The sequence below is a fragment of the Mesoplodon mirus genome (assembly GCF_964341445.2).
Source record: "Mesoplodon mirus genome assembly, chromosome: 9".
Lineage (NCBI taxonomy): Eukaryota > Metazoa > Chordata > Mammalia > Artiodactyla > Ziphiidae > Mesoplodon > Mesoplodon mirus.
The window spans coordinates 104,715,180-104,731,111 of NC_138985.1; the positions used below are offsets into that span (position 1 = coordinate 104,715,180).

The 15,932-nt window shown below is 38.9% G+C and overlaps 1 protein-coding gene across 2 annotated transcripts in view; it reads right to left on the reverse strand.

The window, feature by feature from the left end:
- The window catches only part of TPK1 (thiamin pyrophosphokinase 1), a 336,199-nt gene that overhangs the window by 94,715 nt on the left and 225,552 nt on the right, over positions 1–15,932 (reverse strand). For both annotated transcript variants that reach the window (XM_082631771.1, XM_082631772.1), the window contains exon 8: positions 8,183–8,294. In XM_082631771.1, the coding sequence (XP_082487897.1) occupies positions 8,183–8,294 (112 nt within the window). The remainder of the gene's footprint in view (positions 1–8,182; positions 8,295–15,932) is intronic.

The window sequence follows — 15,932 nt, forward strand, 5'->3', positions numbered from 1 at the left end:
TAATACGTGAATTATATTTCAATAACACTGCTTAAAAAATGTCATTTCCTTCCAGCTTAGTTTTCTAGTACTGGAATCAACTTTTGCCTTCTAGAAGAGCATATTGGTCTGATTTCTTTTGCTTAAAAGGTTCAGTCATGGCCATGATCCTTTATAGATACAGAGTGCACAGTTCAAGCACAGCCCTTTGTGAGACCTTTTCTGGGATACAAATATGGAAGTGACATCATTAGACCTTTGTCCCAGAGCTCCCTCTGACCTACTACATACAACCGGAAGTGGTATTTTGCAATAACACTTTACACTTTTTTTTTAAGGACTGCAACAGCTTGTGATCCTTTAAATATCATAGGTAATTACAATTTTTTTTAATTTTTAAAGGGTAAAATAATGACTCAAATAAAAAATGAACACATCAAAGATTTCAATTAAGTCATTAATTAATAAGAAAACTATTATGATGTAAAAAACTGGTCCAAAGGAGACTACAAAGGACAGACCTATTTAGACAACAAGGAATGCTGAAATGGATTTGCTAATAGATAGAAAATTGGCCATTTATATAGGGTGATAATCCATGGAGTTTTCACAGAGCAAAAGTTCAACTGACTTATATGAACAGGAATCATATACAGTATGATCTGCCCTTTATCAGTTAACTTCTAATTCCACAACATTGCAAAATAATCAAAGACGATGAAAAGCTAGGCATCCTATAGAATCATATAACCTTTCAAGGGCCTCTAGACCAGGCCAAACAATCCACTGAAAGATACACAGGTATCTTTTTGCCCATTTCAAAGGCTTTTGCAATTTTTCACAACAGGTTGAAGAGTGGTATGTCTATGCATATAGTTTGATTTGTAAATTTCTATTCTATTTGATCTACCATATTTAATCAGTTTTAACATATATTTTCCCCACATCTCTGCAATTATAATTAGTAGCATTTTTTTCTCAGTGTACATAAAATAATAATGTATCTTACAACTGATGAAATCTTGGCTATGATGAAATACAGTCATTTTACCAAAATGTAAACTTGAGAAAGTGGTCTTGGGGAGCGAAACTTTAGCTAACATCTTCCTTGGGGTCAAAAAAAAAAAAAATAATTTTTTAAAAGCCATCCTTATTATCATCAACTTTGATTCCTAAAGCATGTGTTTTGTGTAAACATTGTAACAAACTCTTCAACTCAAAGTGGGTCACGGATTATCAAAAGAATGAAGACCCAAAAGATATTGTCCTCGAATCAAAGAGGAAATGTTGACATCACAGTTTCAGAATGTGTTTTTTTTTCAAGCACTGGACTAGAAAAGCGATAATTAAAATAATAATAGCGACATTTAGAAACGTGCAACATCTCACACATTAGTGGCATGAGCTCACAAAGGCTATACCTTAAGTGTGTATAGCTACTGTTGAACCATGGCACCGGACTAGAACCACCTTGCGAGGCCTAATGGAGTGAGAGTTAAGAGTTTCTCACTGAAACTGCACGAATAGCAACTGCAGTGGCTGTCGTCGTTGTTGTTTAATAGATGCTTGAACGGTTCCCTTGTTGGGCTGGCACTGAAAAATCCTCACAGTGGTGCGTGGACCTAGAGCCCGTCACGCAGGGTGGAGTAAGTCAGAAGGAGAAAGCAAATACCGTATGCTAACGCATATACATGGACTCTAAGAAAAAAAAAAAAAGGTTCTGAAGAACCTAGGGGCGGGACAGGAATAAAGACACAGACGTAGAGAATGGACTTGAGGACACGGGGAGGGGGGAGGGTAAGCTGGGACGAAGTGAGAGAGTGGCATGGACTTATATACACGACCAGATGTAAAACAGATAGCTAGTGGGAAGCAGCTGCATAGCACAGGGAGATCAGCTCGGTGCTTTGTGACCACCTAGAGGGGCGGGATAGGGAGTGTGGGAGGGAGACGCAAAAGGGAGGGGATATGGGAACATATGTATATGTATAGCTGATTCACTTTGTTATACAGCAGAAACGAACACACCATTGTAAAGCAATTATACTCCAATAAAGACGTATAAATAAATAAACAGATAGATAGATAGATAGATAGGAAAAAAAAAAACTCACAGAGAACTCCTGCAGAAAATCTTGATACCTGTACACACTTATTACAAAGCATTCCCACAGAGATGAAAAATCTTTTCAAACTGTTTTCTCAGAATTTTTTTGCTTTCAAAATTCTTTCACTTGGGCTAGATTTGAGTCTCTTTCAGTCAATGCTACAAAATTATTTCACTCTGTCATTTATATCTATACTTCTTTGAAAAAACACAAAAAAAGGAACAATGAAGAACAATGAATGCATAATTTCAAACTCAATGTGAGTGTCATAAAGCAGAGGCCTGGACAAATGGAGCGCAACACCATTTAATATTTTTCTTAGGCAAAAGTGTAGAGAAGTTAAAAGTTCTGTCCCTCAGGATTTTTATTTTTCTTCCAAATTACTTTTAATTTCCTACCATTATTGTCCTCTTTCCTATCTCCTTTGCTTTCTTTCCCCTGTCTACAGTTAACTCCCTCTTGTATTTTTCTCTTTATCCCAAATTCATTTTAGTGATTTTTTAAAAACATCAACTTATTTTATATGGAAGGTCTTTCATTTACTAGTTAGAAACAGGAAAAATAGCATTGAAGAGCTGAATTCAAATTTTGAGTGTATCAATCCCTTAATGATATGAATTTGGGCAAATCACTAACTAGGGCTTTGAACTACCACGCCCTTATCTGAAAAACGGGGATATCTGAAAAATTTTCAGAATCAATGAACACCAATTATCAGGGCTAAGGAAAACCAACTAGAACAAGAAAGAAGTTACACTTAAACATACTGTAGTAAATCTGTAGAACATCAAAGAAAAACATAAGGTCTAAAGAGTAGATAGAGTTAAAGACAGATTATAAACAAATAAGAATTAGTCTGGGGCTTCCCTGGTGGCGCAGTGGTTGAGAGTCCGCCTGCCGATGCAGGGGACACGGGTTCGTGCCCCGGTCTGGGAAGATCCCACATGCCGCGGAGCGGCTGGGCCCGTGAGCCATGGCCGCTGAGCCTGCGTGTCCGGAGCCTGTGCTCCACAATGGGAGAGGCCACAACAGTGAGAGGCCCGCGTACCACAAAAAAAAAAAAAAAAAAAAAAGAATTAGTCTGATTGTGGATTCATCGACAGCAACAACAGAAATCCAGAAGAGTACTGGCTGGAAGAAAGTTAAAATAAGTTTTTATTATATATGTGGCTAAACTGCTCATCAAGATGGCAGACAAAGAAAAGGCATTTGTTGGATAGAAGAGTAGACTCCTACTCATTCTTTCTTTCCTCACTGACAGGACCTCGGTTTTATTTGGGGTGACTATGTCCTCAGATTAAAAAATGTCATGTCCCAGACTCCTTTGCTGCTAGGTGGTATTTGATAGTTCTAGCCACTGAGGCAACAGATTGGATGCAGGAAGGATTTCTGGAAATGCTGGGAATCCCTGATGCCTTGTTTTCCTGCAATACGTGCTGTCCTACTTTCTCTCTTCCGTGTTTTCCCACCTGATGCTGAACGGGGAACACAGTGGCTGGAGTTGCAACGGAGACATCTTATGTTTTGAGGCAAAGGCTGAGGAAACCATAGAAACCTTGCCCTGTAACTACTTAACTCTATACTTTGTCACATGAAGGGGGAAAGGGGGGCAGTTTTTAAAGCTGCTATTTCAGTTACTCCTAACTGAACACAATCCTACTTGTTACAGATGAAGAAGAAAGAAAACTTGATTACTAACAAAACTGTGGCTCTATAGAAAACCCAAGTCCCTTTTTTAGAAACAATGAAAGTATTCAGCAATATATTAATACAATATACTAAAGTCAATTGTATGTGTATATAGCACCAATGAACTCAGAAAATATCATTTTTATTTATTTTTTGGCCACACCACGCAGAATGTTATTAGTTCCCCGACCAGGGATTGAACCCACGTCCCCTGCATTGGAAGCACAAAGTCTTAACCACTGGACCACCAGGGAAGTCCTGTAATTTTTAAAGGTGTAGTTCCAACAGCAGTGTAAAGTACAAGGTTTCTACAGACAAATCTTATATAAGTACAGAATCTTTTAGACAAAATTTTTTAATTATCAAAAGCAATTAAAAAGTTCTAATTACACGGAGAGATACGTTATGTTTATGGATGGGAAGACTCAGTTTCATGCAGGAATTCTCTTCCCCAATTGTTCTGGTCTCCCCAAAATAATCTGTAAATTAAGTGTAATCCCAATAAAAATTACGATGGAATTGTGTGTGTGACACTTGTCACGCTAATGCTAAAGCTTACAAAGAAGAGAAAAAAGCCAGGAATAGCCATGAAAATTTCGAAGAACAAGGTTGGTAGACTCGACACATTTCAATATTTATTATAAAGCTATGTTAATTAAGGCAGTGTGGTATCAGTACAGGAAGAAGAATGTAAGTCAAAGGAAGAGACTAGAGATCAAAGAAACATACCCATGAATATGAAAACTTATGGTATATCACAAATCACTGGAAAAAGGATGATAAATGATGCTAGGGCAGTTGGTTATCAGTAAGGAAAAAAATTAGATCCCTAACTCATATCATACACAAAAATCAATTTCAGGTGAAAGGAGAAAGCTAAAAAAAAAACCCCTCAAAACTAAACTGTGAGAACATCTTTACAACCACAGGGAATAGAAACATGATTTATGACACAGAAATTACAAATCTGAAAGGAAAAGACTGATAAATTTGACTACCTTTAACTTAATAACCTCTCTGTGTACAAAAATGGCATAAACAAATGGCAAAGGCAATGTATAGCCAGGAGGAAGATCATTAGGGTCTGAAGAGCTTCTAAGAATTAGTAAGAAAGAAACAAATAGTCCAAGGGCTAAAAGGGCAGAAGAAAGTAGCAATTCACAGAAGAGGAAACTCACATGGCTAATAACTACAAAAAGATGCTTTCGCTCACCAGCAATCAGAGACCACAATGAAATATCATTGGCACTCAGCAGACTGGCAAAAATGATTAAATCTGACAATACCAAGAACAGGGTAAGGACGTGAAGCATGGGAACTCCTGTGTACTCCTGAGCCAAGTGTACACTGGCATTTCCACTCTCAGAGCTATACGGCAGGTCTAGTAAAGATGAGGATGCCACTGCCTATGATGCAGCTGTTTTAGTCCCATGTGTACATGGCCTAGAGAAACTCTAGTGCCAGACACACACCACAGACTGTTCACAGTATATTGCTATGAATTAAAGTATTATAACAGAGGTAGTTCCGACAAAATTAGTAAAGATACACTTCTGGAGGGTGGTACCCCCACAGGCACTTGTTTTAAACACAGACCATGATGGGAGATACCACAAATTGAAACAGGTGAATCAGACTACTTTCTGATTCATATCCGAAAGTGGCATCATATTTAAGTGTGGGTACAGACAGGGAGAATGCCAGCCTCCAGACCACCTGAGGAAGATTTTGATGCATTTCCTTATGAGGGCTTGCTTATTCTCCTTGACCCAGGATGTGAGCAACTCCTGACTAAGTTTCTGTATCTCCTTTCTCCTCCTCTGGGTCCAGCCCTGTCCTGCCACTTTGTAGGGGTGACGGACAAACTGACATCGAGCTCTGCTTTCACAATGACACTGAGTAAAGCAGGATGCTCTCTGTGAAAAAGATCTATCCACGTCTCTCCAAGCCAACAAGGTGTCATTTCACAGTTATTTTTATGGCTTTTTAATGAGGCAATATTACCTATCAGAAGACCCCATTCATTAGCACTTTTACCACATACCACTGATGAAACACTTGCGTCTCAACTCTGTTGCTTTTCATACCCTGTGAAGTTCCTATTTCTTATTTTCACAGAGTTGTAGAGAAAAAAGTATCTATTTCAAAAGTTGAAGCAATCTGTAAATATATAGGTAAGTAATAGTGTAGAGCATTTCGGCAGGACTGAAACATTATCACAGACAAGAAGATTAAAAGCTCCATCATGGGGCTTCCCTGGTGGCGCAGTGGTTGAGAGTCCGCCTGCCGATGCAAGGGACATGGGTTTGTGCCCTGGTCTGGGAAGATCCCACATGCCGCAGAGTGGTTAGGCCTGTGAGCCACGGCCGCTGAGCCTGCGCGACCTGAGCCTGTGCTCCGCAACGGGAGAGGCCACGACAGTGAGAGGCCCGCGTACCGCAAAAAAAAAAAAAAAAAAAAAAAAAAATCCATCATGCCCAAGGCCCCTTCCTGGACTAAATTTTATTATTCAGATACTGTATGATATCACTTATATGTGGAGTTAAAAAATACAACCAACTAGTCAATATAACAAAAAAGAAGCAGACTCGCAGATACAGAGAGCAAACTAGTGGTTACGGGTGGAGGGTGGGCAATACAGGGGGAGGAGAGTGGGGGGTGCAAACTACTGGGTGTACGATAGAAATGTACTGCACAACACTGGGAATATAGCTAATGTTTTGTAATAACTGTAAATGGAGTATAACCTTTAAAGATTGTATAAGACATTTTTATAAGTTTAAATTAGAAAAAAAAAAGAATTAGGATGTGCATTTGGGTGTGGAACACAGGGGCTCGGAGGATGTTCTAAAGAGCACAGAAGAATCTCTTGTATCCTCCAACTCTTGCCTGTTCCTGTAAGATAATGGAAGCTATACGGTCAACTCTCCTGTTCACTTTGCACAGTGCCCAGCGTGTCTTGGTGTCGGCCCTGGAAAGTGAGGTCACTACCAGATCCAGGAGGAAGCTCACCACTGTCTAGACTGGGTCCTTGGAGAGAATGGGAGCTCCAGACAGTAAAACAATTGTTTTAGGCTGGAAATGTTTTCAAATAAAGCTTCTGATGGGAGCTCATGTCAGTTTCAGCTAACCGCTTCAAAGCCTGTCACACTGATTTCTATGCACTGGAGGAGATCTGTTCTCACCGTCCTTTCAAATTCTGATGACCTTGCCAGACATTTGCTTCAAAATATCTCTAGTTTTTTTCCTAATTGTTTCAGCAACGGCTCATAGAAAGGCCTTTTAAAATATCTTTTAATCTTCAATGTATTTATTTCTTGAAATATTTATTTCCTTGTAGGAACCTCAAAGTTTTACATGTTATAAAAGAATGACATGGTTCCGTATTTTACTTTTTACAACCTTAGAGGTATTGGTCAATCATGAAATAATCCCTTTGACATTCAGGCAAAGCCCTTTGATTAAATTACTGTTATTCTTAGAGACTAGGGATGATTCGTTTCATAATGCCTGATGGTTTCTTTTGAAATTTATTTCATGAATGGATCCACCTCATTTTTTGTTCTTTTCAAACCAGACAGTTTTAGTACGACTAGTACCGAGGTACAGTACTGAATACAGTTCATAAGTACTGAAGAACATTTTAAAATTTACTAAGGACAGTTAATTTTATAAAATCTCAGGTGTCTGATTATAAAAATAACTCTATTTTAGTAAGAATAGCTACTTCTCTGGAAAAGTAAAGTAGGTTTCAGGTGTACAGAATCGCGAAGAAGGCTGGGCAAAGAGTGATTAGACACGACACCAGAAGTATGATCCATAAAAGAAAAAATGAGACTTCATCAAATTTAAATTAGATTAACTTAATGCACTTAGTTAATTAAATTTCAGAAAATAAAAAGATATGCCAAAGACTCTGAGAAAATATTTTCAAATCATCTATCTGATAAAGGACTTTTATCCAGAATACGTAAGGGAATCTTACAACTCAACATAAAAAAAGCGATAACCCGATTAAAATATATGCAGAAGATCTAAATAGACATTACTCCAAAGAAAATATACGAATGGCCCATAAGCACGTGAAAATACATTCAACATCATTAGTCATCAGGAAAAAGCAGATAAAAACCACAATGAGATAACACTTCATACTCACTAGGATGGGAATAATAATAACAACAAAAACATGTGTGGTGAGGATATGGAGAAACTGGAACCTTCATCCATCACTGGCAGGAATATAAAATTGGTACAGCTGCTTTGGAAAATAGTCTGGCAGTTCCTTGAAAGGTTAAACATAGAGTTCCCATATGACCTAGCAATTCCACTTCTAATTATTTATCAAGAGAAATTTTTTTTTAAAAAAGAAAGAAAACCTCCCTTTGTGCAAGGGTTTTACTTACTGACGTTCCACTTTAGGCCTGTTGTCGTAACCCGATTGCATGGCTGTCCAACAGGAATAAGGCCACACCAATCACCTTCCATTCCGGTATCTACATGCAATGTGTGCTTTCCCTGCAGTAGAGAAGGAAAGCTCATTAAGACGGGGAAGGGAAAGGAAGGCCCATTAATGCTCACTGAAGACCTGGTCATACGCACCAGGTACCATCCTAGGAACTTCACGTGGTTTATCACACTTAATCCTAACAACATACTTATGTAGTACATACTGAATTATCCTAGGAACTTTCACCTGACTTAATCATCCTAGCAACAGTTTTACAAGGTAGTTTATTGTTAATTATTACCATTATATATCAGAAAATTGAAGTTTGCAGAGATAAAATGTGTCCAGGACCACACAGGTAACAAGGGGCAGAATCAGAATTCCTACCTATAGCTGCCACTTCCAAGATTCCATGTGCTAAAGATATAGCACTAGGTGATACAGAATTCTAGGGTCTTAATCAAACACTTGCTTGAGTGTAAATACAACATTGCTTCCTCAGTAAAATCTCTGCTTTTTATCTGAGAACTGCGCTTCTAACCTTGAGAATTCAGTGTAAACCCTACTAATGGTTAGCCTCTTTCCTATACCCACAGCTGCCCTAGGAGATGCTCAGTGGGGCATACCTCTACCAGGAAATAGAGTATCTGCCCTGAGAAATGAGTATGCTTCTTCTATTCTGATTATGAAAACTGATATAATCTACCATGTTTTCAATTTTTCAGTTTACAAGAAGGTTAAAGTTAAATGTAATGCTCAATCAAGGCCACAGGCTTTGCTTTTAAATAAAATACTTGGAAATGCCTCTCCTACAAAGTAATGCTGTTCCATTCCTACCCTATTCATTATCCTCAGGGTATACAGTCTTTGTAGAAAGATACCTCAAGTTCTTATGGGAAAATGTCAAGACATGCATGCATTCAATAATAGAGTAAAAAAGGTATTTTTCATAATTCAAATAACTCTGAAGGAAAAAGCTCCAAAAGATATTCTTCATTTTAATAAAATATTGCTTTAAAGCATATTTAATATATGACATATTACCAAACTAAGGTATCTAGGTCTCCTTGTACAGTCATTTTATTTTTATTGCCACTATGCCTTTTGTGCTGTATACTGTAAGTTTCTGAGAACTTATTCTACTGTATCCAGGTCTCAACATGCAAGCAGGATTTGTCTTTTGTCAAAAGATTGCTTTTATTAGGAAAACAATTCTCTAGATTATTATACATATGAATCCTTGTGTTTAACACAAGTTCATTCAGACATTTACTGCCTGTACAATTCATATACCTATATTTCCATTTGAACATTCAATCAGAGGGCACAAATTCAATTAGAAGGGCTTAAAAACATTCAAACACAAAGAAGATTTTTAAAGAAAATTTAAAATACATTTGAACTTGGTGGCCATCATTGGACCAAAAGCAGGAAACACTTGTAGATATACACCAAGCAATGGATTAGATGCACACAGAGAAATGTGGATGGATAGAAAACACAGTGCCTTGTGAAAACATAACACATAGTAGGAAACAGAATCGTGATAAATGACAGAAACTATCTATGTAGATTAAAATAAATGCAAACACAATAAGGCACTTTTTCTACTAACAAAATTAAAAATATATATTCTAATATACACACACACTAACATGTTTGCGTAATGGGAAATGATATAGGGACAAAAGGGAAGCAATGGATCAATCAACCAATGAGGATTCTTGCCTGGACCAGAGATGATAATGTGCTATGAACTAACGAGTACTACTGACCCAACGCTGAAATCTCATAAAAATAAAATAACAAATACATACTTTAGATATGAAGTGATACAAGATTTAGAAATTCTTAGACTCTTCTGAAGGAAAAAAATAGAGAAAATATTCTAATAATTCAGTAATTATTAGTAATTACTAATTACTAAAAACAGTAATTCAAGAAAGAGGAATAACTGGGAGACAGCCATGGGAAAAACTCAGGAGCGAAATAAAAACTTAACTCATTCTTGGATAATGATCTTTGGTGTTTTTCTTTTAGTGTAACTTAGAGCAAAGGCATATAAACCATATTATAATTACAGAAAATTTCTACATATTTCAGTGTAAAAGTAACGCTATAATTGTCAGAAGGCACAAGTAAGGAAAAGAGTAGAAGAAAGTGCAGTGGTCTTTATTTTCTCATCATTTTACATCATATGGGAATCAGGAAATAGAGCTGAAAGTTGCAGATTTTTTTAAAGGGGGGTTTTAAAATTGCCCCTGTCCTGAGTTATTGGTAATGTGGGTAACATGCCTAAGTGCCAGCAGCGGGACTGAGGAATGGGATTTGAAGTAGCTCTGTTCTTCATTCTGCCCTATTACTCATCCATGAACCTCCAAGCCAGCGTCACAGACAAGTTATTCACCCAACTGTATACATGAAACCTGTGACCACTGCATGGAAGGCAGCGCACAGGGTAGGAGGAAAGATGACAGATCAGAGATCCGATCCGGTGTGGGGAGTGGAGGGCAGCGTGCAAGCAAGGGGCGCCCTGGGGAATGATGCTTGTGTGGGAACTGAAGGATGAACAACAGCCAACTCACGACGGGAGGGCAAAGAGGCTCGCGGGCCGAGGGCCCACCGCAAAAGCCACGAGGGGGATCACTGGAGGCATCGGGGTGGGGTGGGGAATGGGTGGAGCACAGGAGGTTTTTAGGGCAGTAGAGCTATTCTGTGTGACACCGTGATGGTGAGTATGTGACATGATGCATCTGTCAAAACCACAGACGTACCACACCAGGAGTGAACTCTAACGTAAATTAGGGACTTTCCTTAATAATGTATCAATACTGGTTCACTGTTTGTAACAAAGGTACCACACTAATGCAAGATAATAGGGGAAACGGCCAGCAGGAGAGGGGGTATATGGGAACCCTCCAGCTCATCTGCTAAAGTTTCTGTAAAACTGCTCTAAGCATAAAGAGTATTGTTATTTTTTAAAAGTCTCTCAATGACCTTTCACTTTCTCATCCCTTCAGTGGGACTAACAGCAATGTGCTGGGTTTAAAACCTAGGCCAGCAGATGAGGGGTACCACACACGGAGAAACGTGCAGCCATTTCTCAGCAGCCTTTACAACCTTGTTCTGCTTTTCTTCCCCTAAAAAAAAAAGGGTTGTTTTTTTTTTTTAAGATATGAGCCACCTTTATTTCTTTCTTTAGAATCTTTTCCCTAAGTTGATTTACATTGATAGCTTGCCACATGAATTTTGAGTTTTATTTCTCCCTACTACCTTCCATTATAGAAATAATTCTCTCTGAAGATACAGATGCTAAATACAATACAAATTATCATCCAGAGATGCCAAACGTAACAGACTTTAACAACTTTGGAAAGCAGCAACAAAGCCTCTTTTCTCATCAAAGGAGCTCATGAGAGAGGGTATTGCAGGAATTCTGATTTCCTTAGAACCGCTTTGGCTTCAGCAGTGAAGGGATAGGAATGATGGTGACTTTTCACAATGGCGGATCCCAGCCTGATGAGGGCTGTGCCGCCAGGGTCCCCATCAGAAAGCACAGCATATCAGAGGAGTTGCAGGTGACCCGTAGTCCCCTGGGCTCTGGGTGGCAGAGGACACGGGACCAAGAAGGGCAGGGATGCACTCCTGGACCAGATGGCTCTACCTCTGTCTCTGGTAATGGTGTTCTCTGACAATGAGCCCTGTGACTTCTTCGTTTCTTATCAAAGGGGACTCATGTGTCCTCGGGTTGTCTTATTTTCAATCTGTTCCAGTTAATTCCTATCTTCGAATTGAAGACCTTCCTCCCTCTGTTTGTGGCCTGCTTAATGGTTTGGTAGTGGTCAGCTGAACACATTACCATGTTTGGTGCTCTGGCTAACTGCAGTAAAGAATGATAAAGGAAATAAGGAATGATTTCTCAACTCATGAGTATTAACTCCCTGGGAAGATTCTTCAACTTGTATCATATAATGCAAAGGCAACAGCACAAACACATGTTAAGCTTTATTACCCCGGGGTGGGAGGGTGCTGTTAAAAACCCCACTGGTTTAAATGACACAATGGTAAGCGCTCTCTTCTAGCCTTGCTATGTATTCATTGCCTTCCTCATTATTTTAAGATTCAACAGACCTTGAAAATTTCAATCTGGGACCTAAAAAGTCCCAGATAGGTATTTGCCTACAATCAAACAATGAACAGTTTTTCCTCTCATTCCAAAAAGGTGTTTAGCTACAAGTGAATGGTCTTTGTGTTTATAAATATACAAAATTTAGCTTTGTATGGTTAACAGCAATACTATGCTTTCCTCCTGTATCAAGTCTGTGTGACATGTTTACAGTGGACCACAGAAGGAATTTTTGTTCATCCCTCAGATTTCTCAATTCACAGTATACGCCAGCCTATACGGGATTTGACACAGGCAGGCATGCAGCCTGACATAAAGAACTTCCCTAAAGATTTATGCCATTACTGGAGACCACAGCCACATGAACTAATCATTGACTTCCATCTACTCTCATGAATCACTGCACAGCTTCCTATTCTGTCACCTGTTCTGAGCTCAGATGACTCTTCGAAGTCAAAGGCAAGTTCTATATGGTAGAGATGGAACAAAAATTAATCACAGACAGTTTGGTTTTCCAATCATGGTTATTTGTAACATATTAACAACCTCAATAAGGGGTGAAATTGTAATTCGGTGGAAGGCAACAAAGATGGTGCTTGGCACCTATGCTGGAAGTCATACTTATGAGCATGTAAAGGACAGGCAGAGTCACAGTCACTGTCCCTAGGCTGTAATGCCAAAAGCTAGAGCAAAACATACACGAGTGGACACCTAATGAAGGGCTAAGAAATCGCTGTCCCTTTGATTGTATTTTACCTCCTCTTTGAAAAGGACAAGGACATGACTGAGAGAAATGATAAAGCTCACCCTAGACTTTGCTTGTGCAAAAATTCCAAGCATTGAGGCACCTGAACCCTGTTTACGTCTCTAAATCTTTAAATACGATAACGATGCTAAGTTTTAGGCTAAGTTATCTTAGTGTGGTACTCACAAAATACAGAGAAATTTAACAAGATCATTCACAAAGCAACTGAACACAGGAAGACCACAAATGTCCTTTCTACTTAGTGCAGAAGATTCAAGGAGCAGATACCGATACTAGCTTATAAAGTGGATAACCATTCATCAAATTGCTGTTAATGCTGCACTTACACCCCACGGCTAATTGCAGCTAAAATTTCTGGCACACGGTTAGACCCAGTATGAATGGAATACTGCTGTACACTGATTACATACAAGGCTAATCTCTGCTACCTAATCTTTTGTTAGTTTGTCCAGGTACTTTAAAAAGTCATCAGCTAACACCACAGGAATTTAAATAGCCCCCTGGAATGAACAGTGAAAGAAGTCACGGAAGGATCTACCTTATATTTACTAGGAGAAGAGGTGACCTCTCCCACACAAAGATAGACTTTTGTGCTGGTACATTTCATACTGCGACTACCCACAGGACTGAAAGTAGTAACAAGAGAAATGGTCTTTTCAGTGAATTTATAATTGTAAAATCTCAGAGCTAGAGGACTCGTCTATTGACTTATTCTGCTCCACAAACGTAGAATTCAAAACTCAAGCGTGTTGGTTTAATATATATTTCTTTATCATTGATTGATTGATTGCATTTCCTTCTGAAAAAGCATTAATTCCTTATCTATAGAGAGCTTTTAGAGTTTCCAATCATGTCAGAACCACATTTTCCAAAGTATATCCCACAGAACACTAGTCGTGGGGTCTGGTTAAGATTAGAACAATAGCTTCTTGGATTCCCCTCTTGGAAGTCAGAACACACACCAGCATCCTAGGTGTTCTAGGTAGTCTTTTTTTTTTTAATTTACTTATTTATTTTGGGTTGCACTGGGTCTTCGTTGCTGCATGCAGGCTTTCTCTAGTTGCATCGAGCGGGGGCTACTCTTTGTTGCGATGTGCAGTCTTCTCATTGCAGTGGCTTCTCTTGTTGCAGAACACGGGCTCTAGACACACAGGCTCAGTAGCTGTGGCTCGCGGACTCTAGAGTGCCGGCTCAGTAGTTGTGGTGCATGGTCTTAGTTGCTCCGCGGCATGTGGGATCTTCCCGGACCAGGGAATCGAACTCATGTCCCCCTGCATCGGCAGGCGGATTCTTAACCAGTGCGCCACCAAGGAAGTCCCTCTAGGTAGTCTTGAAGCAAAAAACTCTGTTTACCTGAGCGAGTGTTTCCCAAACTTACTTAACTACAGATCCTCCTCCTGTCCCTTAAAATAACACCTCACAATTACCTGTGGAATTTGCATTTCATGAAATCCACCTAGGAAAATACTGATTTGGAATAGAGATTCTGCACACAGCACCTGAAACTATGATTTTTGGTTGAATATTTCCACAGCCAGAACATTTCAGTGATATGTTTTGAAATTAATAACCTCCATCTGATTTTTGTTTTGGAAATTATTTAGTCACCTGAGGCTGAAATCATGTGTATATTGACCAAAGGTAGGCTTATTTTTCGATTAAAAGGTTAATGACAAAACTGGGTGCAGGTATATCCAAAAGAAAACCTTCTGAATGCCTGTTAAGCTAGTTTATTTAAAAGTCAAAGATATTTAAGAAATACCCACTACTGTTAGAGGCAGTAAAATAGTATGATTGGCTAACTTCCTCCTTAACTCCCAACACTAAACTCTTTCAAATTAAAACAGATGTCATCGATGTTTATCCTTTCTACCCTAGCACCTCGGTATTGATGATTTTCTTACAATGTATCCTATCCTATCTCTAAGCCTTCCTTTTATTCCAGTCAGAGAGAATCATCTGGTGAGTGCCCTCACACTAAATTGTCAGAAACCTACTCTTTGCTCCTCCAAAACACATGGACATTTTAAAGGATGCCTTCTAAAGACAATACTTATCCCAGAAGCAAGCATTTCTAACAGTGGAGATGGGACAGGTTACACGAGAAAGATAGATTTTGAGTCAAAGAGTGATCACAGAGTTTTCAAATAACTTCAGATAAATGTTACTCTACTTAATGTATGGTGTGATCAGGAGGCCCACAGTCCCTGTCTATTCTTAGGCTATTTCTCCATCCTTAACCAAGAGCAGCTTCAAAGCAAAGGTCAAACTCTACCTTCTTTTCAAAGCCCCCTATGTTATTCCAGTTAACATAGATCACACTTGCTTCTAACAGCTACAGTCTTTATTTACACCACAAAATAGAGCATTCTGTTACTGTCCTGTGCCTCTCAAATGGGTGCATGTTATATCCTTAAAAAGAATAAAATTTCTTTGAAGGCAAAACCCTGGCCTTTCACTTCTGTCGGATTTATAGCACAGGGGGAAGAACATACTAAGTGTCTAATAAATATCTGATTGATGGTTTAGAACAAAAGGAAAAAATATCAATAAAAAGGTGTCAATATGCCTGGAAAAATCTTTGTCAAAATTAAAGTAGATGAGAGAGGGCCCCGTTGAACTGAAAGGTCTCCATACAGGCACCAAGACAGAATTCTCTGTGTGGATAATGTCGGCTTAATTGGACACTAGGATAAACCACACACAACCAACAGTTATGAATACCCCGTCAACAGTATTCAAAATATACTTCAAGGTGTACACAGAGTACACATTTTATGTTTGTATGTAAAGTGGGCAGGACAGTACTACCTC